The sequence below is a fragment of the Squalius cephalus genome (assembly GCF_949319135.1).
Source record: "Squalius cephalus genome assembly, chromosome: 8".
NCBI lineage: Eukaryota > Metazoa > Chordata > Actinopteri > Cypriniformes > Leuciscidae > Squalius > Squalius cephalus.
Window position 1 is genome coordinate 44,719,196 of NC_137129.1, and position 27,953 is coordinate 44,747,148.

The 27,953-nt window shown below is 39.3% G+C and overlaps 1 protein-coding gene and 1 long non-coding RNA gene across 12 annotated transcripts in view; one reads left to right on the top strand and one right to left on the bottom strand.

Annotated features, from left to right (window-relative positions):
- LOC307163783 overlaps positions 1-27,953 on the bottom strand; it is a 485,677-nt gene that overhangs the window by 301,516 nt on the left and 156,208 nt on the right. The window lies entirely within an intron of this gene.
- LOC307163677 (protein NLRC3-like) lies at positions 1,851-27,538 on the top strand. 11 transcript variants are annotated; one of them, XR_013822124.1, is made up of 13 exons: positions 1,854-2,162; positions 2,623-2,935; positions 3,277-3,393; positions 4,667-4,783; positions 6,291-6,407; positions 7,270-7,386; positions 8,814-8,927; positions 10,193-11,962; positions 17,671-17,795; positions 23,655-23,828; positions 24,507-24,680; positions 25,002-25,175; positions 26,827-27,532. XR_013822124.1 is itself a non-coding variant. In XM_079879852.1 (13 exons), the coding sequence occupies exons 6-13, from the start codon at positions 6,447-6,449 to the stop codon at positions 26,831-26,833; spliced, it is 2,574 nt and encodes an 857-aa protein (XP_079735978.1). In that variant the 5' UTR covers positions 1,887-2,162; positions 2,623-2,689; positions 2,864-2,935; positions 3,277-3,393; positions 4,667-4,783; positions 6,291-6,446; the 3' UTR covers positions 26,834-27,538. The 11 variants fall into 11 exon arrangements, 10 of the variants coding, with proteins under 10 accessions (XP_079735974.1, XP_079735970.1, XP_079735973.1 ...); XM_079879852.1 differs by lacking the exon at positions 17,671-17,795 and having other exon boundaries at positions 1,887-2,162; positions 2,623-2,689; positions 2,864-2,935; ... (1 more) ...; positions 10,196-11,962; positions 26,827-27,538; XM_079879849.1 differs by lacking the exon at positions 17,671-17,795 and having other exon boundaries at positions 1,920-2,089; positions 2,623-2,689; positions 2,864-2,935; positions 10,196-11,962; positions 26,827-27,538.

Below are 27,953 nucleotides of genomic sequence, written 5' to 3' on the forward strand. Positions count from 1 at the left end.
GAGAAGATGACACGGCAGAGGAGAGATGGGAGGGAGAAAGTGAGTGTGAGTTGCGTGTGTAAACCAGGTCCAGTTGGTTTCCTGATTTGTGAGTTCCTGTGGTGATGAGTCGTTTGTGATCGAATGAGGCTAGGAGAGAGATGAAGTCTGTCGCATACGGCTACGTCTGTTGCATATTTATTTAATAAATCACCTGTATTTAAAGCAGTACCCGTCTGTCTGTTGTGTTTTTAAATATTTTAATGACTTCCTCACAATTAATTGGAGCTCGCTTGATGGAGAGCAGCAGTCGGTCAGAGAGCCTCTCTTCATTACCAATGAAGAGACGTTGATACAATTAGAATGCAGAACACATGAAACAAATATTGGGAAATGATGATAATATTACTAAATATTACTTTACCAAACAAAAGAGTGAGAATCAAAAAGGTAATTATGAGGAATTCATGTTAAGTTTTGTTGATGTTGTAAATTGTATGTATTCATGAAAGTGTTAGCTATCATGAAATCTGTAACACTTTACAATAAGGTTTCATTAGTTAAATTTGTTAACGAACTAATAATAAACTGCACTTCTACAGCATTTATTAATCTTAGTTAATAGCCTATTAATTTCAGCATTTACTAAAACATTATTAACATCAAAAGTTGTATTTGTTAACATTAGTTAATGCACTGACTGTGACATTACATGAACAAACAATTAACAGTTGTATTATTATTAACTAAGATGAACAAATACAGTAACAAATGTTTTGCTCATTAGTTCATGTTAGTTAATATGAATAATAATTTTTTTTTGTATTAGTGGCAATTGTGTATAAGTGTATTGCTATTTATTATAATATTTATAATTATTATTATTATTTACATTTATCAGAGAGGGGCACAATACATTTTGAGACAACAGGGGCAGGGCTTAGTGAAAGTGAAAGGACATTCAAGTGTGTTTTAGGCCCCATTTACACGTACATGGTTATTTTGAAAAACGGAGACATTTCCCTTCGTTTGCGCCCTTCGTTTAGACGCAAACGGAGGATTCGCCAATGAAACCGATTCTTTCTAAAAACTCCGGCCAGAGTGGAGATTTTGAAAATCTTCGTTTGCACGTTTGCATGTAAAACTTTTATTTATTTATTTATTTATTTTTTAAGAGCGGCTTTTTTTTATTTTATTTTTTTATTGCATTAACAACTTTTACAGAACATGAACAAAAACAAAAATAAAAAAAATAAAAAAAATTACATAAATAAAAATGCCAGGGTTAAAAATACACAAATACACAATACAAAAAATGAATGAAAACAAAACTAAATAGACCAAACAAACAATGAAAGGCTTTGACATTTCACAAAATCTGAAAAGTATTCAACAAATACATGGTTTTAACAGCGTTTTTGTTTGTACTGTCCTTAATGGAAACCATAGTTGTCTAATTCTTTCAATAGCACAGAAAAAAAGGTTTCTGATTAGTAAATTTAAACCGATGAAAATTAAACTTAACCAAAAGAAAATTACATCCTAATTTGTTATTTATAAATTTAGAAACTTCCCACCACAACCTTTTGGTGTATTGACAGTGCCAAAAAATATGAGGTACAGTTTCTGGTTGCAAAAAACAAAATGAACAATTTACATCTATGTCTTTGTTAAATTTAGATAGAAAATGTTTAGCAGGGTAAAATTTATGCAATATCTTAAATGAATTTTCCTTGACCTTATTTGTAATAATATATTTATTGCATGTAAAACTGAGAAAAACAAACGGAGATTTAGGCAGCGACGTCACAGAATGTGACTATTTTCGCGATTTTGATTGGCTAAGGTGGGCTTGAGCTTCTCGTTACACTGCCATCTACAGGTTTGTCATGCGCACTGGTTCGTGTGCACAATGTTATTTTTGAAAACGAAGAGGGGTGAAATGTCCATTTATAAAAATAGCCATCCACATGTAAACGTAGCCTTATTTACAAGCGCCATTTTACACCCGGGTTTAAGAATCTTTAAATAAGAACAACGAATCATCCAAGTATCAAGTGATGTTTGTATTAAGTTTGATTTGACGTTGATGGAAAACTCGAGCCTCGAGGTGTTTAATAACTTTATATTCAGAGCAAGTGTTCCTGTGTGGCGCATGAAAATTAACTTACTTCATCACTAACGTAAGTAACCATGAAATATTAAAGTACATTACACACGAAATTCTTAATATGCATTTCATTTTTATACTATCCTTTTTACTTATCAATAATTGGACATAGACATAGGCTATAGCCTAGACCCTATATGTTAAAATACACTTTATGTAGGTCTAATTTTTTTGTTTCATTACTAAAAGCCAAACTTTCTTGAAACCACAGTGTTGTAACACTTTTCTCTTTAACATCTGTAGTGTTTGTTTTAACTTTTTGTGTTGTTGTTTTCTGTTTCTTAAACTGTACTTTCTGTGTAAATTAATGTCAATTATAAAGAGTGCTGTTGTCACAATCTCCCTTTATATATGATGAAATTTTTATTGAAAATTTAATGAAACTAAATCAATAGGAAACATTTTATTTTAAAATAGTTAGAAAAGATCTTGAACAAATATTGAACAGATATTTCTGTTTTAAACACACACAGATGAATTACTGGTGCAAACGTGACAGATCTGACTGAAGAAGAGAATCTGCTGATTCAGATGATACCAGTTCTGAACATTCATTTACATGATTGAAAATCACATTAAATGTTGATAATTATTGATTAGAAATCAGAAATCTGATTAGTTTTGTCTCCATAAACACACTGAAGAAAATGTCAAATGAAATGTATTGTATTTGAGTGTGTGTGAATGAGTGTTTCTGATCTCTTACTCGAGCAGCTTCATGAAGACTGAATGAATCATGGACGGCACACACGCATTCAGACATGGAGATTCTTCTCCAGGATTCAGGTACTTCAATCTTCATATGATCTTAATGTTATAGAAGACTCATTTTCTGCACATAACAGGGTGTTGTGTGTGTTTGCCAGGGTTGGTATAGTGATCTGTTGTCTCTATCATATTCTGGTCCGGGATATACAGTAGTTGGAGACACTCAGGGTCTTTAAACACTGTCCAAAGACACACAGATACAGTAGACAGCTAGATGATATATGACATTATCCTTGGACAGTCTCATCACTCTTCAACACACTGTCTTAATAGACAACCTTCTCATGTGGGATTTATTTTCATGTTAAATCAGCAAAGTTGATTCTTGTCTCCATTCTGTTGTCTCTGTTCTATTAAAGTCAGTTTAAGGGTGACAGATCAATCTCACCGGAGCCCAGCTGTGTGTCCATGAAGAGTGACTGGTCTATGGGGCATCCAATCAACTTTAAGGGAAAACACACATCAACTGATCTGAGGTACAACATTTCATAGATAGATAGATCTTCTCGAGTTACATGCATGCAGACTTTGGAAAAAGACTATTGTTTGGCTCTCAGACAGGTTTGTTCTATCCATTTATTTTAATAGAGGAAAACAAGATACATTTATTGAACTGAATCACATAGGCCCTGAAAAATTAAGAAAAAAAATGCTTTGTATTAACCCTCGGTCAACCTCGGTTACCAAAAAACTAAGCCCAAATCAGAGGCATCTCTTCAATGAGAGCAGAGGATGAAGCTCAAGGAAGACCAACAAAGACGGTCTGAATGTGCAGAGGCTACATTGCAGGACTAGATAGTTGGTGATGTCAACAGCCTCCACTGTCGGCTAATCCTTTAGTTCTCCCGAAAACTCACTCATCTTCATGAGGAACGGGTCACGTCCAACATATCTGTTAATTAACTCCTTGTATATATGTCTTGAACTGGATCTAAATCCGTACAATACGGACTCTCCGCAACGGTTTCCTCCATTGACGTTTTCTCCATGTTTACTTCCTGTCCTCCATCTAAAACCGCCGTGACTGAAACCCAGCAATTGCACACATTTACCTGGATAATCCTTGAGGTTCCTTTCTCTGTTATGATGCTTGCTGATGCACAGCGGTGTCCAATCTTTCTACATTTTCATGTACGTTATTATGACTCTGTGTGTACACACACTGCCGACACACATTTATGTTCAAACACCATGTAAAGGAGAATTTTGCATTATAGCATTATTATATTATATCTTTAACTCTTTACCCTCCACTGAGGGAAAGTTCCGGCTTTACATGTTTTGACTGTTATACGGTAGGGGGCGCTATTACACATCTCCTGAAAGAGTATTATCTCCTGATCAAAGCACAGGCGACGAAGGTGAAAAAACCAGCGATCTCATATGTAATCATATGCTTATGTAAAATAACATGATCAGCAACATTAAACAGCATATAAATCAAAACTAGTATGTAAATAAAACTTTTTTTTTTTTTAAGGGAGAGGGTCTGTTCTTTCTTTTGATATATTGAATGTTCAGATATTCATTCAAAAAAATATTCTGGGGTCCATGAAAATGTTGTGAAAATGGTCAAAAACGCTGGCGGTGGCTGGTAACAATAAACAGAAAAGGCTGGCGGGGAAAGAGTTAAAAGTCAAGGTATTACAACATAAAGAGAAAAGTTTTAGTTTATTTTCATGTAAAATCAACCATATTGGTTCTGGTAGAGAATAACTCTATTATTTCTATTCTGTTGTTGTATTAAAGTCAATGTGAGGGTGACAGATCAATCTCTCCGGAGCCCAGCTGTGTGTCCATGAAGAGTGACGCGTCTATGGCAGAGCCAATTAGATTTGAGGGAAAACACACATCAACTGATCTGAGGTACAACATCTTTGTTTAGACAGACAGAGAGACCACAGACACACACAAATAATGCATGTATGGCATAATTCTGCAAATATCCACTTATTATCAAAATACAGAAATAGGTGATGATATTGTGTAAGCATGTATAACTCAGAGACTCACACTATTATAAAGCGCTGCAATAGCAGGAGTCGAGCACAGGATCAGGTCTCCTCTCACAGCTGATCCAGAGCTTCAGTCCTGATGTTTCACTAACATCTACTGACCCACAAAACACTGATAATCTGGACCAGAACAACACTGACAAACTCAACCAAACTAAACACAACTACATCACTCAGTGTTTCCCCTACAATGTATTCAGCAGCGGCGCTGCAAAATCTTCACATGATCAGTAATATCACGACATTAACTTCATTCACTTACACACCTAAAAACACTGAGATATGACAACCGGCGGCGCTGCTAATGTGGTGGCTCTGAATACACTTGTTGACAAGAAAGGAGGAAAGAGCCACAGCCACATATGGAAATATTTTCGATTAGGCTAATGTCTCATTGCCATAAGAAGCCGTTCATATAGCGCGTTTTTTGCGCGTGCAAATTCGTAATTTAAAATGTAGATGCGGCAAGCGCGCTCATAACAGAAGCGCTCGCTCGTTTTTCCAGGCGCGCCTCTGTTCATGGTTGCATAGCAACGACAGACGCCACGGGAGAGCAAGCGCTTGTGGAAAGGAGAAAACGGTACGAACTGCAAAATTGGTACCGAGAACCGTGGATTTTTACAGAATATTAAAAAGTTGCAGTGAAAAAAAAAAAATTCACCTTTAAGTCATTTCTAGGTGAAGACAGACCTGAGGAATAGGCTACAAGGACAGCATCTGGCCATGTGTATGCGTGTCAGCATTAATGCCCCCCCCCACAATAGCATTAAGTTACCAAAGAGCCTTAGAGATCTTCTATGAAAAGCCCAGAAAAATTGGGCTCACAGATTGGGTGTGGCCTTTGCCATTAAGATAAAATTTTCAATAAATTGTAAATAATCTTTTTCTGGGTTGTGCCGTTTCATTTTTCCCTATCAATTTCTACCTTATAGCTGAAAATTAACACAAAAGAAAAACATGAATAATCCGGTCTAAAATTATAAAATGAAGGTTTCTGTTTGTGACCAGTTCAAGGTGTGCTGCAATAATCATGCCTTGAATCTGCTGATGGTATATTTGTATGTCTCAAAATGTTCATTTCTATCCACAAAACTTGCCAGAACTCATGGTTTAAGGGGGTATTTAAAAAAAAAAAATCTTCCAGAGGTGCATGCCCTCGTAACAAAACGTAACCGCACCGCTGCTGGAAAAATTTCAAGGGAAAACACTGTCACTTATTGGAAACACAAACACAACAACAGATTAAAAAGCAATTGTAAACGATGGATGGATTGATTCTCTATGTGAGCTTTATCTACATGTACTGTAATATAATTAAGAATTCTTGTCTCTGTTCTTTTGTTTCTATTCTATTGAAGTCAAAACCACAGGGAGAAATCAAACTCACCGGAGCCCAGCTGTGTGTCCATGAAGAGTGACCAGTCTATGGGAGAGCCAATGAGATTTGAGGGAAAACACACATCGACTGATCTGATGTACAACATTTCATAGATAGATAGATCTTCTCGAGTTACATGCATGCACACTCTGGAAAAAGACCATTTTTTTGGCTCTCAGACAGGTTTGTTCTATCCATTTATTTTAATAGAGGAAAACAAAATACATTTATTGAACTGAACCACATAGGCCCTCAAAGATATCAAAAAAGATATCAAAAGACAATTTTGCTAAGAACTGAAATCTAAAAGGATATCTTTAGAACTTCTTGAGTTACAGACATGCAAACTTTGGAAAAATACACATGACAGTTTCTGCTTCAGAGTCCCATTTTTAAACTGTCACCATTTGGCAGGTGATGCAACAAAGATGAGCGTAATTTGCGAGTTTTCCCGGGTCGATATTGTCCCCACCACTTTTCGAAACATCTCGCAGCACGGATGTACCTAATACACACGAAACATCTCCAGTTGACTAGCAAGAGTATTCATTTCATTAGTTTGTGTTAATTTCATTCTGGTGCTGGAAAAAACGTACAAACGTCATATGTAATCATATGCTTATGTAAAATAACACGATCATCAACATTAAACAGCATATAAATCAAAACTAGTATGTAAATAAAACTTTTCTTTTTTTTTAAGGGAGAGGGTCTGTTCTTTCTTTTGATATATTGAATGTTCAGATATTCATTCAAAAAAATATTCTGGGGTCCATGAAAATGTTGTGAAAATGGTCAGAAACGCTGGCGGTGGCTGGTAACTTTAAACAGAAAAGGCTGGCGGGGAAAGAGTTAAAAGACAACGTTCTCATGTGGAATTTATTTTCATGTAAAATCAATCATATTGGTTCTGGTAGAGAATAACTCTATATTATTTCTATTCTGTTGTTCTATTAAAGTCAATGTGAGGGTGACAGATCAATCTCTCCGGAGCCCAGCTGTGTGTCCATGAAGAGTGACGCGTCTATGGCAGAGCCATTGAGATTTGAGGGAAAACACACATCAACTGATCTGAGGTACAACATCTTTGTTTAGACAGACAGAGAGACCACAGACACACACAAATAATACATGTATGGCATAATTTGGCAAATATCCACTTATTATCAAAATACAGAAATAGGTGATGATAGTGTGTAAGCATGTATAACTCAGAGACTCACTATTATAAAGCGCTGCAATAGCAGGAGTCGAGCACAGACACGACATTAACTTCATTCACTTACACACCTAAAAACACTGAGATATGACAACCTGCGGCGCTGCTAATGTGGTGGCTCTGAATCCACTTGTTGACAAGAATGGAGGAAAGAGCCACATCCACATATGGAAATATTTTCAAATAGTGATCTGTTGTCTCTATCATATTCTGGTGCCGGGATATACAGTAGTTGGAGACACTCAGGGTCTTTAAACACTGTCCAAAGACACACAGATACAGTAGACAGCTAGATGATATATGACATTATCCTTGGACAGTCTCATCACTCTTCAGCACACTGTCTTAATAGACAACCTTCTCATGTGGGATTTATTTTCATGTTAAATCAGCAAAGTTGATTCTTGCCTCTATTCTGTTATCTCTATTAAAGTCAGTTTAAAGGTGAACTAAGTAACTTTTTTACCTTAACTGAACAGCTTCGGAGTCATTGGAATGGTTATATTACTTATTTCGGGTTGAATGGTGGTCGTTTCGCACCCCCCTGGTGCCCGCGAGCGGAAAATACGCACTTGCAACTTTGAGCCGGCGGGCCACCGGCCGCCGCGTCAGGAAGTATCGCGTGATATCAGGTCTCGCGATGTAAACAATTGCTTTACGGCCAAAAGAAATCTGCTAAAATGCTGTCATTATTGCGCTCCCTCACGCTGTTCGAACCCGAATGAAGAAGACGTTTTAAAGAATGTCCCATCTGCTTTGATGTCGTTGATCTACTAGCCTCTGGTGTCTGAGAATCGCCAACGAGTTTTTACAACAGTGTTGTCAAATATCTATTCCGAAGCTGTGGGGGGAGCTCTAGAGAGAAACCTGCGAGCAAAAAGCGAGAATACAGCGAAGAAATCCCGAAACTACTGAGCCCTGCTTTAAGGGTGACAGATCAATCTCACCGGAGTCCAGCTGTGTGTCCATGAGGAGTGACTGGTCTATGGAGCGGCCAATAACATTTAAAGGAAAACACACATCAACTGATCTGAGGTACAACATTTTTGTCTAGAGAGACTAGATCAGTTCTTCCCAGATCTTCTCTGGAGCCCCGAACACAACCACGACACATTTTCTTATGTCTCCCTCATATAAAACACCTGTTTCAGCTCATCAGCTCATTAGTAGAGACTGCAAGACCTGAATAGACAGATGGATGGATAAATGTAGTTAAACCTCATATAGAGACTAATCTATCCATGTAAATTAACTGTATATATTCTTGTCTGTATTCTATTGAAGTGGATTCCCCCAGCAGAGATCACAGGCTCCAGAGTCCAGCTGTGTGTCCATGAGGAGTGACCGGTCTATGGACAACATGACATTTAAGAGAAGACAAAAATCAACTCAAATGAGGTACAACATTTCTGTCTAGACAGACTCATCCTGATAGTAACTCACTGTACCCAGACTATCCATTATTAATAAATAAATAGATAGTAAACAAAGATAATGTACACAAGCAACAGCGTGTTTTAACATAGACACGAACAATAATCGAGGACAGAACTGAACGGGATAATATATACACAGGGTAAACGAGGGAACTACTGTAACTAGACACAGGTGGATGAAGGTTAACTAATCAGGACTAACAAGAACAGATGCAGACGTACGGTTTGTCACTCTTTAATGTGGCATGACAGATTATTTATCAGCTTTATCAACCCTTCCTTTAAACGGCAGCAAGAACCAATCATATCTTTATTGCTAGTTATAGCATGAAATAAACATGAATGAACCATGAACACAAGAATATATGTTGAAATATACAGTACAACTTACTGACATGTGTTTCAACCATGGAGAGATAAAACAGCTTGTGGACCAAGTAACATTACATTTAACTCAGAAAAGTTATACAATGGTCGTACAGTAGTTCATTAGTAAACTAGAAAGAACACTAGAGAGTTATGATCTTAACTTATTAGGGATGTATTCATTATTTAATGTATATCTAAATCTGTGTCAGTTATATTGTTAATTAAAATATGTTAACTAATTGCAAATAATTAGAAAAATTAGAAACTCAAACTAAAATGTGTTAAAATGTGTGAAATGTGTTCAACAAAGTGTGAAAATTATGAGTCGGGTCACATTTCTTTTTCTGTTAAAAAGAGTTGATTATTGTTACCGTCAGTATTTCAAAGACTTCCAGAGCCTCTCAACTCTTTCAGGAAGTTCAGGAGCTGCAGGTTATGGAAGTTCATTAAACCGGCCTTCAGATTTTCAGATTAAATTGAATGTTGATTTATTGAATTCAATAATTTGGACATTGTTGCTAATTTTTACCTTTAATATTATAGTAATGAACAAGTGAAGCAGGTCCACTGTATAGTTTACTGCATTAGATGAGAGGTTTTTTCCCTACAAGATGTTCATGTATCTCAGATATTTCCAGATTTATTTGAATTGAGAACAGAATCAAATAATGAAATTTATATCAATATCCAATTCCTAGAGGCTTGTGCAAACGGCCAAATTACAGTTTTACTGATATATAGACCAACAGCTCTGTTGCTTGTGTGATATTGTCTAATTATTTAATTAAGAGAGTGTTGTTATTTTACTAAAACTTTTCTCTTTATGTTGTAATCTGTCAATCTTTCACTGGTCCAAAGCAGATTCAAATCAGATCTGCTGAAGAAGTTTCAGTGTCTGTATGAAGGAACAGCAAAGCAGGGAAACCCAACACTCCTGAATGAGATCTACACAGAGCTCTACATCACAGAGAGTGAAAGTGGAGAGATCAATAATGAGCATGAGGTGAGACAGATTGAGACACAATCCAGGAGAGCAGAAACAGAGGACACACTGATCAAATGCAATGACATCTTTAGACCTTTACCTGGACAAGCCAAACCCATCAGAACTGTGCTGACAAAGGGAGTCGCTGGCATTGGGAAAACAGTCTCTGTGCAGAAGTTCATTGTGGACTGGGCTGAAGGGAAAGAGAATCAGGACGTCCAGCTCATATTTCCACTTCCTTTCAGAGAGCTCAACTTGATGAAGGACAAAACACTCAGTCTTTCAGATCTTCTTCATGTCTTTTTCCCTGAAACAAAAGAAATGGAAATATCCAGTGATGAATATAAAGTGTTGTTCATCTTTGATGGTCTGGATGAGTGTCGTCTGTCTCTGAACTTTAAGAGCAGAGTGAAACTGTGTGATATCTCTGAATCAGCCTCAGTGGACGAGCTGCTGATGAACCTCATTGAGGGGAATCTGCTTCCCTCGTCTCTCATCTGGATCACCTCCAGACCAGCAGCAGCGGATCTCGTCCCCTCTGAGTGTGTCCATCGAGTGACAGAGGTACGCGGCTTCAATGAGCCACAGAAGGAGGAATACTTCAGGAAGAGAATCAGTGATCAGAGTCTGGCCAATACAATCATCACACACCTGAAGTCCTCGAGGAGCCTCCACATCATGTGCCACATCCCAGTGTTCTGCTGGATCTCAGCCACTGTTCTAGAGAAGATGTTGAGTGAAGCAGAGAGAGGAGAGATTCCCAAGACTCTCACTCAGATGTACACACACTTCCTGATCATTCAGACCAACATCAAACATGAGAAGGACTATGAGAAGAGAGTGAAAGATGAAGACATGATTCTCAAACTGGGGAAACTGGCTTTCCAGCAGCTTGTGAAAGGCCACCTGATCTTCTATGAGGAAGACCTGAGCGAGTGTGGCATTGATGTGACAGAAGCATCAGTGTACTCAGGATTGTGCACTCAGATCTTCAGAGAGGAGTTGGGCTTGTATCAGGGGAAAGTCTTCTGCTTTGTTCATCTGAGCATCCAGGAACATCTAGCAGCTCTATATGCACACATTCACTTTACATATAAGAACAGAAATGTGTTTGACAAAACCAAACAAAGGCTATTTACTAAAATCTTAAACCAGATGAAATATCATCCATTATCTAAGCTGCATCAGAGAGCTGTAAACAAGGCCTTCAAGAGTAAGAATGGACATCTGGACCTTTTCCTGCGTTTCCTTCTGGGTCTCTCATTGGAGTCCAATCAGACTCTCTTACGAGAACTACTGACACGGACTGGAAGCTGGTCCTACAACAAAGAGGAAACAGTTCAGTACATCAAACAGAAGATCAGGGAGAATCGCTCTCCAGAGAGATCCATCAATCTGTTCCACTGTCTGAATGAACTGGGCGATGATTCTCTGATGCAGGAGATCCAACATTATCTGAAATCTGGAGGAATAGGAGGAACCAAACTCTCCTCTTCACAGTGGTCAGCTCTGGTTTATGTGTTGCTGACATCAGAGCAGAAGATGGAGGTTTTTGATCTAGATCAGTTTATTGGAGCCCAAAATACAGCAGATGAAGTTCTTCAGAAGCTGATACCTGTGGTTAAAGAATCCAGATCAGTTCAGTAAGTCACTCTGACAACAATCATTACACTGATAAAACATGATCATATTTATGAGTTTAGCATGTGCTTTCTAACCAAAGCAATACTGTAAAATGAGAAATTCATATACATCTTAGGTAACCCTTTACAATAACAGTACATGAATAATCATATACTAATCCCTGAATTAATAGTTATTTCTACATGAACTCATGATTAAAGATATGAACTAATCATAAACCAATGTAGAGCTATAACGAGTAATAGAGAGTCATAAGGATTCACACATGAATAGCAGAAGCCTTAATTGTTAGTACATGTTTGATAATTAATGCATTAATTAACATAGGGGTAAACTAAATCAACCAGGCTCCGTAAGAATAAACAAGTACTCTGAATTTGAATTAAACATGATTTAATACTCATTTAATTATTTAAGTCTCAACGTTGTCTGTTTCTCTCCTGTGGTGAATAATGAATGATCTACAAAAAGAATATACAGGGTTTCCCATACATAAGGTTTACCTGAGCGGCCCAGGAAAATACAATTCGAAATCCAATTCAGTGGATGACCCATGTAAAATGCGTAAAATGTTTTGTTTTGAGAGAGAGAGAGAGAGAGAGAGAGAGAGAGAGAGAGAGATGCATGCAGCGGCGGCGAGCGTGAACTGATCATGAAATGACCGTGAACAAAGCTGCAAACTGGACATCATCAACTACATGCTGAACGCTGTTTAATTCAGGCAAGTTATGAGTCCTGAGAGTCCATGAAAAATAAACACCAAACACCGTTTACTCATAGAAAGATGTAGTGAAATTTCAGTCATTTTCTCTTCAGTGGGGAATTGACCCTTCGCAGGGAGTTTGATTGACAGGCGATCTGACCAATCATAATCCGCCATCTGCCATTTCTGTCCGACAAAGCGGTCAGGAGAGTTAGAAGATTAACGTTGGAGGATTTGAACTTGAAAAACGGTGTGTATTGACGTCTTTCCGCGGTTAAAACAACATTCCTTCTTACATTCATTAATGTTTATTTGATGCTATAAATTAAAGGTGCTCTAAGCGATGTCACACGTTTTTTAGGCCAAAACCATTTTTTGTCAAATCCAGCAAACATCTCCTCAATATCCGCTCGCTGCATGTCCCCTGAACACACTGTAGAAACGCAGTCTCTGTAGACAGCCCAGGCTCCACAAACTGACCCAGCCTTGGCCACCAAACATAACAAACAGTGTTCCAGCCAATCACGGACAAGAATGATGTGGGGGGGGTTAATGCGCGTGCACATTAAGGGGGGTGGGGGGGTAGTGCGCGTGCACATGAAGGGGGTGTGGGGGGGGGGGGAGGAGAGAGAAGCATGAAGAGGGAAGTTAGCTAGAGGAGAGATGTCCTAACAACGACTAATGTTAAAATTGTATATTCTTGAGAATTTTGATATGGCCGACACACGACCAAAGAGACAACGCTCCGATGAACAAATAACAAAGAACAGGGAAAAGGAGAAGGAACGCGAAGTCCTGAATTTACATCGGAAAAAAAAACGTTCAAAAGGTGGCGAGAACTCCGCCGGCAGAAGGGCTCCCGATCCCACATTCAGGAGGCTCTGTTTCTGCTGGACGGGGTAAATCCAGTTGTTTTTTCTAAATGGTTCATGACTGTTTCAGGAAGCACGGAAGGGAGGGGGAGGGAACGGGATGAGGAGGGGGGGGAGGGAACGGGATGAGGAGGGGGGGGAGGGAACGGGATGAGGAGGGGGGGGAGGGGACGGGATGAGGAGGAGAGAGGGTCGAGCTAGCCTCCGTTTTGTTTGACAATACTTCGAACGTCAACAAGAAGTGACGTCACCCAACATCGCTTAGAGCAGCTTTAACTAGAAGGAAGAGATGATCGGTTCACGAGCAGCTATAACTGAGGCTAGAGCGATCTGTCAGACACATTAAAGAGCCACAAAACGGTATTTATCGTTTAAATTTCTTTAAAAAATGACCAAATTTGAAGGGTGAGACTTTGTGTTTCATATCAAAAGTAGCCTGGTCTGTCCTGTCTGTCAGTGTGTTGTCAGTGGACTCTCTGCTCCGCCATGTGTTTTCTCTGCTCTGCGTGAGATCATGATGTGGCGTGAGAGAGGCGTGGCTTGTTGGACATAGCAACAGTAACTAAAGGGGGCGGGTCTTTGCAAATGTTCAATTGTCATGTCACTATAGATCTTTGTTTGTATCTTTAAACTAACTTTGCAAGTGACCTCTGTATATTACTTTCTGCCCTTGGTATGTGTATTGCTTTTAACATCCTTCTACGTAGGCTACCCCCTTCTCTGCAGTCACACCTTTTTCAGTAAGAGACAATATTTGCCCCCTTGAATCAATTTTTCCAGTGCATTTTTTACTTTTACAAATACCTTTATAAATTAAATAATGCTTTAAATAAAAATAAATAGAGAAATAGTGGTTAAAACGAAGTGATGCTTTTAAATATTAAATTAAAACCGCCAGTAGGTGGCAGTAAGTCACTGTCTTTATGAGTGAGTCATCGAGTCATTAATTAATTCAGTAATGAAGCAAATAGCTGTATTTATGAATGAATGCTGCTGTTCTGCTGTGGCTTTCGTTGAAGCTGTTATTTTGTTGAAAAACAAATACTGACAAAACTGTTTAAAATGAACAGCACTTAATATTAACACCTTTCGTTTGTTGAACTGTTGTATATTATGTATATTATGTATTCGTATAATGTGATTAACATTAATCAGGAACTCACACAAGGTTTTTGATCGAAGAGAGTTTGAATCTTAAATCGATCTCTATGCACAGTCTGTGCCTATATTTGTTCTTCATGCTAGTCAGTGCTAAATCCCCACTTTTACAAAGGTACATGGTCGAGAACGGCAGTAAAGCGCGATTTGCCAAGGCAACATAATCTAAACTCACAAAGTTGGTCATCCACGCTGCTTGTGTGAATGCAGTCGGTTTTGACTGCAAAAGATGAGGTAATTTGTTCGGATGTCATGCATTTACAGCATTTTACCTGACAGAGATACATACTCAGTTTTAATGTTATTTTAAGGTGGGGTATAATTAAATCAATGGCAAAATTCAGCATTTTGTTCACGTACCCCCTTCTGTCACCTCACCTATCTTTGTAAAGCGACCTTGGGTGTTGGAAAGGCGCTATACAAATACATTTTTTTATTATTATTATTAATAACCACCCAAACACAATTTAACACACATTGCAGGATACCAATGCTCTGTGAAAAAGTCAGTAATTATTTAATGCCAATATTAAAAGGTTGAGGTAGGCCTATTCGTATTCTTACACAAAAACAAACATACTGCACAAACTTTCCATTTGCATTTGGAATTGAACTCGAACTGTTTCGTTACTTTCTCAGACAGCTGCATATCCCTCACTCCGGTAACTGTCCATGCTGGATCTGTCCCGTTGTTTTAAAAACTAATCACGGAAAGCACAATAAGGCATTAGCATGACCGCATCCAGCTAGCCAGGCCTTTCTAGAGTACCAGCTCCGAGAGAAGCCTCGCACGCACTGCTAGTGATGTTACGTTTGACACCGACGCTCCGAAGCTTGCTTCAAACTCGAACGGTCCTTGCAATGAACCACTGCTTCGGAGCTTGTATCATTACATCACTAGTCACGTGAAAATGACGTCTGAAGCAAACACACTGCTTCACTCCTGTAGTGAACCACATGGCTGCTTTGACAGCCCAATCCAGTGTTGGCAGGTTTGAAACCTGGCGGCTGTATTTCTTATAAAAGTGAAGGTAAAAAAAAAAAAAACTATAGAAACCATTACAGAAATTCTATTGGATTTAATGTTTTTCATGGGAATTTATTGGTTGTAATGGGAATTGTAGTGGTCTCTGTGGGTCTCTATGTGTTGGGTTGTATTGGTGGGGGCATTAAATCCTAATGGAATATGTCCCGAACACACTACAAAAAAGAATTATGTAGTGGTTTAAATGGTAAAAAGCCAATGGTTACTATTTTAATATAAACCATTAGAATTTCTGTGATGGTTTCAAACTTTTTGATCTTCTGTCCTTGTCTAAAGAAATAATTACACAGACACATCCTGCTTAATCTTTTATTATCAAGGTGAACACATGAAATTCATTAGTATCTGTAAAATTCACCTACATAAATGAGTTTCACAGCAAACACTGTTTCAGCTTTGATCACCTCGGTAAACACGTAATAAACGGGGCGTTATGCTTGTCAGCTTTGTTGCATTACATTTACTTCACCAGGAGATGGTGCTGCAATTTCTATCTGAATGAAGCTTCGAGTAATGAACCATTTTCGACACAATTGTATCAGAAAGCAATAATGCTTCGAAACGCTTCATTTGGCCATCACTACGCACTGCTTCCCTTTATTGTTATCCTGCATATTAGAGATGGGTTGCGGCGCGCTACAAGAATCGCCCATAGCTGACTAGATTTGAGCTCGCTGATTGGCTAGTTTGTCAAACATTTGTATCTTAAATCAGCAATCAGCCTGGGGGCCTAGCGCCCTCTATTGGCCAGCCGCCCCTGACTGCAATCTAACGTATTTATGAATGAACGGCTCGTTTCAAAATCTTCCTGGTCTACTGACATTTGTTAAGACATCTGATTTAAACATTATAATGCTCATGATAACTTTTGTTAACTTTACAATAAATAAATCCACTTCACCAGTTAATTACTCCTCGAGAGCGATGCCACTGAAATAGGCTACACAGAGCAACCGCATAAACGGAAGTTCAAAGACAATATTCTAAAGTAAAATGGAATTCTGAGTATTCCGAATACTAACCCGTTCATTTAATTCTACGCCACCTTAAAATAACATTTAAACTGAGCATGTATTTCTAGCAGGTAAAATGCCGTAAATACATGACATCCGATCAAATAACCTCATCTTTTGTGGTCAAAAGTTTTTTGCATTCACACAAGCAGCGTGTATGGTATGATAGGAGCGTTCAGATTATGTTGCCTTGGCAAATCGCGCTATACTGACGTTCTCGACCATGTACCTTTTGTAAAAGTGGGTATTTAGCACTTACTAGCATGAAGAACAAATATAGACACAGACTGTGCACAGAGATCGATTTAAGATTCAAACTCTTCAAAGTTTCAAAGTTCCTGTGATCACATTACGAATATCCACATGATTGCAAATGTGACATTGATTTTATGTGTAACCAGGTCAAAAGTTACTAAAGTCAGTCATTGGACTGGTTATCAAAACCCTGGGTTAAGTGAACTGCACATATAAAATGTTTTAGTGCTTTTCTCATCCATGGATGGATTGTTACACTGGCCCTTTAAGAAACGTCACTGTCTGGAAGTGTTGCGAGTGGTCTTTGAGCAGCGCTTTTTCCCAAAGTGGTTCGGATGATGCTCATGCAGACGCTGTGTCGAATCAAGGCCAAAGAAGTCGACGATATAACAAAAATAGTGAGAAACATGCACTTTTAGTAGTTGATGTGAAGTCCTCCTCAGTGTTTGCTTGGCCGGATGGCTGTGTATTGTGTTGATTGGTGGTAATTGGTGGTGATTGCTGTCGAGACGCATCTCTGTGTGGGGAAATCCCAACAACACAATTCTCTAGAAGCGTAAGTGATGAACTATCATCAATACCAGCGTAATGTTAAGATTATTTTATGTATAATTTGATGTAAACCAGTGTTTTTGATTTGTGGTAATTTTGTCTTATTAAGAGGGGAGAAGAGTGCTCTGTGAAGGCCCTCAGTGTGTTTCTGGGGTGAGCGTGAAACATCAGAGGGAAAATCGAGTGCGTCATTCTCTGTGAAACCGTTTACAGGTTATAGAGTGGTGATGAAAAGTAAGTTTGAATAGCATTCATTTCATTTGTGAAGTTGTACAAGTGTTTATGTGCTGATGTAAGACTTAAATTGTTTAATCATTTTTTGAAAGGTATTGCAAATACTCAAAAATGTAACTTCTAATTGTATTGCCATGTATTTTGCAAGAAAACATAAGCAGCCTTTTCTTGGTCTTCTGTGCTGACAAATGTATTAATTATTTGTGTATTTGTTTTCTAGAATGAGAGGCTGCTACTGTTGTCTATGTTAGCTAGCCTATTTTTTTGTGATTGATTCATTTAATGTTGTGACTGAGAACCAGAGAGATAGAGAGACTCATTTTGATGTGAGAAGCGAACTTTATTGATTTCAATCACTTTACACAAACCTTTCTACGCTAAGTTTCCGAAATTTTGCTTAATTAACGCTGTGCTGTTTCAAGTGCAGTCTGGAATAAAATACCCCTTTATATACTTTTCATTCTGTGTCCGGTGTTGTCACTATCTCACATACCGGGCTACATATACAACAGTTCAACAAACGAAAGGTATTAATATTAAGTGATGTTCATTTTAAACACAGTATTGTCAGTATTTTTTGCAACAAAATAATAGCTACGAAATCCGCAGAAGTGTTGGTGAACGAATCTGCAGCTTTTAATCAATGATTCATTCATAATTACAGTCACTTGCTTTGTTACTGTATGAATGAATGACTCGACGACTCACTCATAAAGACAGTGACTTACTGCCACCTACTGGCGGTTTTAATTTAAAATTTAAAAGCATCACTTTGTTGTTACCATCATTGCATATTTCTCTATTGAAATTTTTATTTAATTAAAGCATTATTTATTTTCTAAAGTTATCTGTAAAGGTAGAAAGTGCACTGGAAAAATATTAGGGCTGGGACGATACACCTATCTCCCGAGTCGATATTATCACGATACTTGGGTGCCGATACTGTTATGAAGCATCAGAGTCTGGGGGATTCATTCGCAGCGTGATTTATTAATAAGAGTAGTCAAACAGGCAAAGGTCAGAACCAGCAGATACAGCAGTGAAGACAAGGCTTAATTGTAGTACAAAACCAGGCAGAAGATCAGGGCAGGCAGCAAACAAACAAAGTCAGAGATCCAAGCAGAGGTAACGTAGGCAGGCAGCAGACAGGGAGAAATCCAGAAACGGGCAAGGTCAAAAATACAAAAAGGCAGTCACAGGAGTAAACGCTCAGAGTTCACAACAGTAAAACAAGACTTCGCAGTGAGGGTGAGAATGTGTGAGACATAAATAGTCCATAGAATGAGGATCAGGTGTGACTGTAATCAGGAACAGTGCAGGTGAATAATGCAGTGCAGGTGTATGAAGTAATCAGTCCAGGTAGATGCAGGATGGGAAATGTAGTCTGTGAGTTAATATGATAGTCTTATGTGGAGTGCCCTCTGGTGGCTCTCAAGGGCACTCCAGCTGGTGACCGTTACATAGCCCCCCCTTTAAGGAGCGGATTCCAGACGCTCCTAAAACTGTCCAGGAGGGAGGTGGAGCGGAGGCGGACCCGGGGGCAGGATGGAGGGCCAGACCCGTGCAGCGGAAGAGTACCTGAAGACTCCGGCAGGGCGGAAGACCAGGGCGGATCAGGCTGTGCAGGCGAACAGGGCGGAGCAGGCTGTGCAGGCGACCAGGGCGGAGCAGGCTGTGCAGGGGACCAGGGCGGAGCAGGCAGTGCAGGGGACCAGGGTGGAGCAGGCAGTGCAGGCGACCAGGGCGGAGCAGGCTGTGCAGGCGGCCATGGTACAGGAACAGACACCGGCTCAGGAACAGGAACAGACACAGAGACAGGAACAGACACCGGCTCAGGAACAGGAACAGACACAGAGACAGGAACAGACACCGGCTCAGGGACAGGAACAGACATGGGCTCAGGAACAGACACCGGCTCAGCGGCGGCCATCTTGTCCGAAGACACTGGCTCGGCGGAGACCATCTTGTCCTGAGACACTGGCTCGGCGGAGACCATCTTGTCCTGAGACACTGGCTCGGCGGTGGCCATCTTGTCCGAAGACACAGGCGTGGTTTCGGCCATCTTGCCCGAAGACATAGGCGTGGTTTCAGCCATCTTGTCCGAAGACACAGGCGTGGTTTCGGCCATCTTGTCCGAAGACACAGGCGTGGTTTCGGCCATCTTGTCCGAAGACACAGGCGTGGTTTCGGCCATCTTGTCCGAAGACACAGGCGTGGAGTCGGCCATCTTGTCCGAAGATACAGGCGTGGAGTCGGCCATCTTGTCTGAAGACACAGGCGTGGAGTCGGCCATCTTGTCCGAAGACACAGGCGTGGAAAGAGGAAGAGGAACAGATTCAGGCTCAGTATCAGGATCAGATTCAGGCTCAGGAACAGATTCAGTCTCGGCGGGACGAGACTCTTGACGGGCGGACGTGACGTGAAGCTCAGTCTCTGGATTGGCTGACGTGACATGAAGCTCAGTCTCTGGATCGGCAGAAGTGACGTGAAGCTCAGTCTCTGGATCGGCAGAAGTGACATGAAGCTCAGTCTCTGGATCGGCAGAAGTGACGTGAAGCTCAGTCTCTGGATCGGCAGAAGTGACTTGAAGCTCTGGCTCTGGCTCGGCAGGACTGACATGAACAGTCTCTGGATCGGCAGGCAGGAAGTGAAGCATCTCTGAGCTTGACGGGACCAGCGGCGACGAGGGCTTTGAGCTGGGTAGGACCAGCGGCGAAGAGGACTCTGAAATGGTTAGGACCAGCGATGAAGAGGGCTTTGAGCTGGACAGGACCAGCGATGAAGAGGGCTCTGAACTGGACGGAACCAGCGGCGAAGAGGGCTTTGAGCTGGGCAGGACCAGCGGCGAAGAGGGCTCTGAGCTGGACGGAACCAGCGATGAAGAGGGCTCTGTGCTGGACGAGACCAGCGGTGAAGAGGGCTCTGTGCTGGACGAGACCAGCGGTGAAGAGGGCTCTGTGCTGGACGAGACCAGCGGTGAAGAGGGCTCTGTGCTGGACGAGACCAGCGGTGAAGAGGGCTCTGTGCTGGACGAGACCAGCGGTGAAGAGGGCTCTGTGCTGGACGAGACCAGCGGTGAAGGCTCTAGCTTAGCGGGAATGTCGCTTGCTGTCTCAGGCGCGGCGGGCATGACGCTCTCAGTCTCAGGGGCGGCGGGCATGACGCATATTGCCTTGGCTTCGGCAGATTTGGCGTGAAGTGCGGGCTCGGCTGGACTGGCGTGAAGTGCAGACGGTGACATGGCGTGCCACGGAAGGAAGCTCTCCAGACATCTGGAGAGTGCCTCTCTCCAATCCAGACTGGAGAGATCGGGGAGCTCCCTCGGGTCGACCTCCTTAGCCCCCAGCCGGTAACACAACTTAATTGCTTCATCACCCAGAGAGCAAGAGGCAGCGAGAGGAACAAACCCCCAGGTGTACTGGAACAGATCGAGGCTATCCAGGGCCAAGGTCGCGATCTGTCCAGCGAACTCCCGGCTCATGCTGGGAAGATCAGGCGAGATCCGTACTGCTGGATTTCTGGAGGTCATAGCTGCTGGATCTGGGTGTGGCGAAGTCTTCTGTTATGAAGCATCAGAGTCTGGGGGATCCATTCGCAGCGTGATTTATTAATAAGAGTAGTCAAACAGGCAAAGGTCAGAACCAGCAGATACAGCAGTGAAGACAAGGCTTAATCGTAGTACAAAACCAGGCAGAAGATCAGGGCAGGCAGCAAACAAACAAAGTCAGAGATCCAAGCAGAGGTAACGTAGGCAGGCAGCAGACAGGGAGAAATCCAGAAACGGGCAAGGTCAAAAATACAAAAAGGCAGTCACAGGAGTAAACGCTCAGTAGAGTTCACAACAGTAAAACAAGACTTCGCAGTGAGGGTGAGAATGTGTGAGACATAAATAGTCCATAGAATGAGGATCAGGTGTGACTGTAATCAGGAACAGTGCAGGTGAATAATGCAGTGCAGGTGTATGAAGTAATCAGTCCAGGTAGATGCAGGATGGGAAATGTAGTCTGTGAGTTAATATGATAGTCTTATGTGGAGTGCCCTCTGGTGGCTCTCAAGGGCACTCCAGCTGGTGACCGTTACAGATATGATATGTATTGCGATATTTTTAAGAATTGATTCTACAAGTATTGTGATTCAATATTGCGTTTTTTTTTTCTTTCTTTTTTTAACACTAGACCATGGGGGAAAGTTAAATCATACACTTATACAGACGTACATGATGTATAAGATGAGACATATTTACAAAAACAATTCATCATATTTTTCTGACTTATTTTAGAAACATACAGTACTACATTCTCTTTAATAAATGATTCAATAACAAATACATTTTTTAACAGTCACTTGTCGCCACCTTGTGGCGAAACAATGTAATCGATAAATGCGTCGTTTTAAGCGCCAAAATCAAAAGCTGATTTACTCTATTTTGATCGCTATCATAGACATCAGTATCTATATTTGAACTTTAAACTTTTATCCCAGTGCTTCTATTTGAACTATTGTATCACAGAAATAATGATAGGCTACTATGAGGAAAAGACTGCTGTTTCATGACGACTCTCTCTGGGTCAGCGGCAACACAGATCTGAATGTTGCGATATGATTTTGTCAAAGGTTTAATAGACAGACGAAATGGAAGAAGATCACGTGAGTGTTTGAATCGAGATCACAGTCTTTTAAAGATGAATCGTGCAGCTCTACTGTCTTATCTCTCTCTCAGCATATGAGTAGCGCTGCGCGTCTTGCGAGGGCTTTTCAATGCATTCAGTCTCAATGTATACGCTTTCGCGTGTCCACTTATATTACGTCACTCAACACTCAAAGATAACGACACATTTCATCCTCTGTCGAAACGAAAGTGGCTAACGTCAGTCAACCTCATCTACAAGCAAGGGCAAATATAAAGCAATTTAATTTGAATTAATATTGATTCTGTAATAAAAAAAAATCGATTTTAAAATCGTTTAAAGGTGAAATCGTTAGGTGAATCGATTTTTTTCTCCCAGCCCTAAAAAATATTGTCCCTTTCTGAAAAAGGTGTGACTGCAGAGATGTACGCAAAAGGATGTTAAAAGCCTTAGGCATGCCACTCTAAAAAGTTTGAGAACCACTGGTCTATATGATATCCATTTAAACAACATAAACTAAACAATATATAGACAAATCGCAAAATGGCCTTAACAATATTAAATTGTGAGCGAGACTTCTCAGCAATGAACAGGGCAAGTGATTTTAAACCATAATGCAAGAAAGCCCAATATGAAAATTGTCAGTTAATCTTCTCTTGTGCTATCTTCCAAAATGGTTATGTGAGTTTGTTTCTATTTCAGATCAAAACTGACATGTGAAATAAACTTCAAGGAGAGCACCTTGCTGCACGCTTAAGCATTAGTAAACGCACCTGCCCCTGAAGCCGATCCGTAAAGGCAGGCCTTAGAAAGTTGTTTTTGTTTATAGTGTTTTATGGTGCATATTTCAAGACACTTTTATCCTTATGTTGATTATTCTCAGGTTAGGTAAAGTACATCAAATCTGTCTATAGGTCAGAAGACTTCTTCATGGTCTGTTCAGTTCAGTATTTTAGAAATCAAAGACTTTTAGCTGGCAAGCTTCTTAGTTTCAATTAAATATAGTTTTATTATTTACAGGTTAACTAGTTTACAAAAAGGCATACTTGTAACAGGACAACTGCATATTTTCCACAACAATAGTTATGAGCATGACTGGATGATGTGAAGAGGTGACAACTGTTTTCATATACAAATCTGTTGAGGAGAAAGGAGAAATTAATATATATCTTATCATTTATATCAGTGTTTCCTGAACTGAGAGACTGAAGAGTGTCATTGTTCTCTACAGGTTGAGTGATTGTGGTGTTACAGATGAAGGTTGTGCTGCTCTGACTTCAGCTCTGAGATCAAACCCCTCACACCTGAGAGAACTGAATCTGACAGGGAATAAAGTAGGAGATTCAGGAGTCAAGCAGCTTTCTGATCTAATGCAGGATCCTCACTGTAAACTGGAGAAACTGTGGTAAGATTGTATAAAAGTCTCAACATAGTCCTCTATTTTAATGGTAAATAATGATTGCCATACCAAAAAAAAAAAAATCTACTGTGAAATTTATTACTCATGGAAATGTTGATTTTTATTTTCATTAGATTCTTTCCAATGTGTCTGACATCATTTTACAATATTAATGCTAGATTAAACATGACTGGATGATGTAAAGATGTGACAGCCGTGTTCATATACAGATATGTTGATGATTTTTGGGTACTTGCATAAAAAAAATATTATTTGGTTACAATTTATTTTAAGGTGTCATTGTTACAGTGTAATTATATATTTAAGTACTGAGTAATATTAAGCAACTACATGTACTTACTATAGGGTTAGGGTAGGATTAGGATTTGGTTGAGGGTTAGTTGCATATAATTATGCATAATTTACTGTTATTACAATGGTAAATTTATGTAACATATGTAACAAGGATGCTGTTAAATAAGTTGTTAAATAAGTGTTATCGAATATTTTTGAAATTTTTATCAAATGGAAACTAACCCGCTCAAGCAGTTTGTAGAAGTGGGTCTGAACCTTAGACTGGACCTGTTAATGGTGCCGTGGATTAAGTCTCTGATTGTGAAGTTCTGCTGATCTGAGCTGTAGATCCTGAACTGAGAGACTGAAGAGTGTCATTGTTCTCTACAGGTTGTGGGATTGTGGTGTTACAGATGAAGGTTGTGCTGCTCTGACTTCAGCTCTGAGATCAAACCCCTCACACCTGAGAGAACTGGATCTGACAGGGAATAAAGTAGGAGATTCAGGAGTCAAGCAGCTTTCTGATCTACTGCAGGATCCTCACTGTAAACTGGAGAAACTGAGGTAAGATTTTATAAAAGTCTCAACGTCGTCTGTTTCTCTCCTGTGGTGAATAATGAATGATATACAACAATAATATATACAAAAAAGGTTTACCATCAAGTAACTGAAAAGGATGTTTAATCTTCAGTGGATTCTTTCCAAAGCTTCTGAGCTCATTTTACTTTTAAATGTTTTGGATAGTTATAAGATTGGATGATGTGAAGAGGTGACAACTGCTTTCATATACAAATCTGTTGAGAAGAATGGAGAAATTCATATATATCTTATTTATATCAGTGTTTCCTGAACTGAGAGACTGAAGAGTGTCATTGTTCTCTACAGGTTGAGTGATTGTGGTGTTACAGATGAAGGTTGTGCTGCTCTGACTTCAGCTCTGAGATCAAACCCCTCACACCTGAGAGAACTGGATCTGTCATGGAATAATCTAAGAGACTCCGATGTGAAGCCGCTCTCTGATCTGAAGGAGGATCCACATTATAAACTGGAGACGCTTCTGTGAGTAGTGATGATTAAATCTGTTCATATTTTAATTGAAAGTTAATTAAGTTTCTTAGTTTTCTTTCATTGTGATGTTGAATTACTCACTATAAACATGTTTAATAAGAGTTTAATTCTTAATTCTCTTTAATAGTTTATAGCAACAATTAAATATCTTCAAGTTTCTTTTTATTTCAAACAATTCAATATTTTGCTTTTATCATTGTCAATGTCAATTGCAATAAAAGATAATGGTAAATCTGCACGATTCTTGCTAAAATGTGAATCACGATTTTTCTACATGGGAATTGAGATCACGATTCTCTTACACGATTCTCATTTTTTCAACCAAAATTTATTGCACTCAAGTACAAAAAAAAAAAACAACAACAAAAAAAAAAAGGACATTCAGTATAATAAAGTGTAGGAGTAACAAAAATTGTCTCTTTTCTTTATTTTAGCCCCCTTAAAGTGAATAATTTTAAAGCTTTAGGTTGTTGAACATAAGAGAACATTAACATATACAATAATAGCCTGAATAAAAATAACTAAATAGAACCTGTGCTTTTTGCTCCAATTGGCACAGAATGTACATAGTACTTACATCTACTGTGTTTACAGGAATACTCGACTTGGCATTTTGAAATATTTCTGTGTTTATTTGGCCGTTTAAACGCGCAACCGGAGACAAAGACTGCTTGTCCGTGTTGCGCTCGGAGCGCGCGCACAGCATCCTGTCAGTATAATTCAGTTCTCTTTCGCGAATTATCGCGCTTTTAATATTTATTTTCGATATAAAGCACATTCTGCTCTTTTCTTTCTCTTTCATTCATGATTTGTTATTAATAACTTTAAACAGAATCATCAACTGAAATCTGCGCGGATTATCCAAAATACGACACATTTATGGGACATAAAATTGTCTCTGCGCAAAAGTGTAAGTAAAAGGACAGCAAAGCACCCGTTTCAGTAAAAGGATATATTAAAGTTTATATAGCCTACTTTTACATTTTCGCTGCTGTTCTAAAAGGGTTTTCGCCATTACCTTAAACAAGCTGCAGCTGCTTGAATCCAGTGCAGGAGCTGTAACTATTAGATTACCACAGAAATGTAAGCGGTTAGTTGATTGCTGTGGTGACTCGTGAGTCGTGACACTCGCGAACAGCAGTGAACACGCACTTTTGCCCGTACAACTTGAATATTATTATTATCATACACTTTTCATTAACTTCGGTAGGCTGTAGGCTACAACAAGGGAATTGTAATTGGCTGCTTTTTCTGCAGAGATCTGAATGCAGGGAAATACACGGAAGTGAATCGCCATCATTAAGAAATGAGATCGCATTTATGTTTGAATCGAGATCGTGATTTTTTTTTCGATTAATCGTGCAGCCCTAATATTGATCACTAGTTTCTTTATCATAAATAAACCTGACCCGGTGACACAGAAAGAGGACAGTCATACAGGATTATGGATAAGGGTCAAGGGTCATCATTCATGGTGCCTTAGAAGCAAAATCTGAATGTTTAAAAACATCTTTAACAATCATGTATCGCAGTATTATATTATTTTCTCTCACTTAATCATCCAAGTAGTTTCTTTTAGTTGTTCTAAAGTTGATAATGCAATAATGTCGCACATGTTTGACTGTCTGTGTTTTACTTACAGGTTTTAGATGTTAGTCTGACCGTCTCTGGATCAGCTGATGGAGAATAAAGAGCCTCTACAGACACAATCACATTCAACAGAATCAACAGACACAAACCCACAGTGATCATCACACACATGTGTTTGTGTAACTTTACAGAATGATCCAATTCTTCATCCAAAGTCAAACAAGGAAACCTTCAACCAGATGAAACTGGATAAATATTCTGAATGTTCAGATCCAATCTGACTTCTGACCTGTAATGCCTGAATCATAATCATACACTGTTCGCTCGTTGGTCTGAGGAGAACTGAGTGACTGAGTCTGGTTTCTGCCAAGGTTTTCTTCTCCATTCTGTCACTGATGGAGTTTGAGTTCCTGCCACTGTCGCCTCTGGCTTGCTTAGTTGGAGACACTTAATATTCAGCAATATTATTGATCTGCATTGACACCATTGTATGAGAACTGAACTGAGCTGGATGATGACTTCACTGTTTTCTCCAGAGCGGCTGTATAGATAAATGAACTAAAGTAATAACTTTTTTACAACAGAAATGTATCAACACTGAACTTACTTAAGATGGACTATGACACTATTTTCTTCTAGATCTGTTGTACAGCAGAAACAAACTTTGTTGCATTATTTTCCTGTTATCTCTGTAAAGCTGCTTTGAAAACATCTGTATTGTAAAAAGTGCTATATAAATAAAGGTGACTTGACTTTTGTTTCTACAGAAGTTACATTTACTCTGCAAACGCTCTACTACAAACATCTCCATATATAATATTTATTTAATGATTTAATTTGAGTAATCCAGCCCACAGAACATATTCAAATGCCTTTGATTATAGTAACATTCAAAATTAAATCATCTATTGCATTTTATTTCTTTTTTTTTTAAAGCAATGATGCATCGCCACATTTAAATGTTAAATGAAAATCTATTTTTTAAATTTGAATTCATGACCTATGGACACCTTTCAGTAATAAAATGGTTAATCATGTTTTCATTTTCATTTAGAATTGCAGAATATACATTCTCCTGTCTTTAATCTATTGCCAACTCCACATTAAATCTTGTATATGAATGATTAACTGTATTCTATTATAAGTCGATTCAGCAGTCAGAGATGAAACTCAGAGTCC

Bases quoted from the DNA above. Each gene is read 5' to 3' on its own strand.
- LOC307163677 (XM_079879844.1), top strand. From the start codon at position 2,886: ATGGACGGCACACACGCATTCAGACATGGAGATTCTTCTCCAGGATTC. The intron at 2,936-3,276 runs GTACTTCAATCT...GTTCTATTAAAG, and splicing joins GATTCTTCTCCAGGATTCAG to TCAGTTTAAGGGTGACAGAT. The intron at 6,408-7,269 runs GTACAACATTTC...GTTCTATTAAAG, and splicing joins CACACATCGACTGATCTGAT to TCAATGTGAGGGTGACAGAT.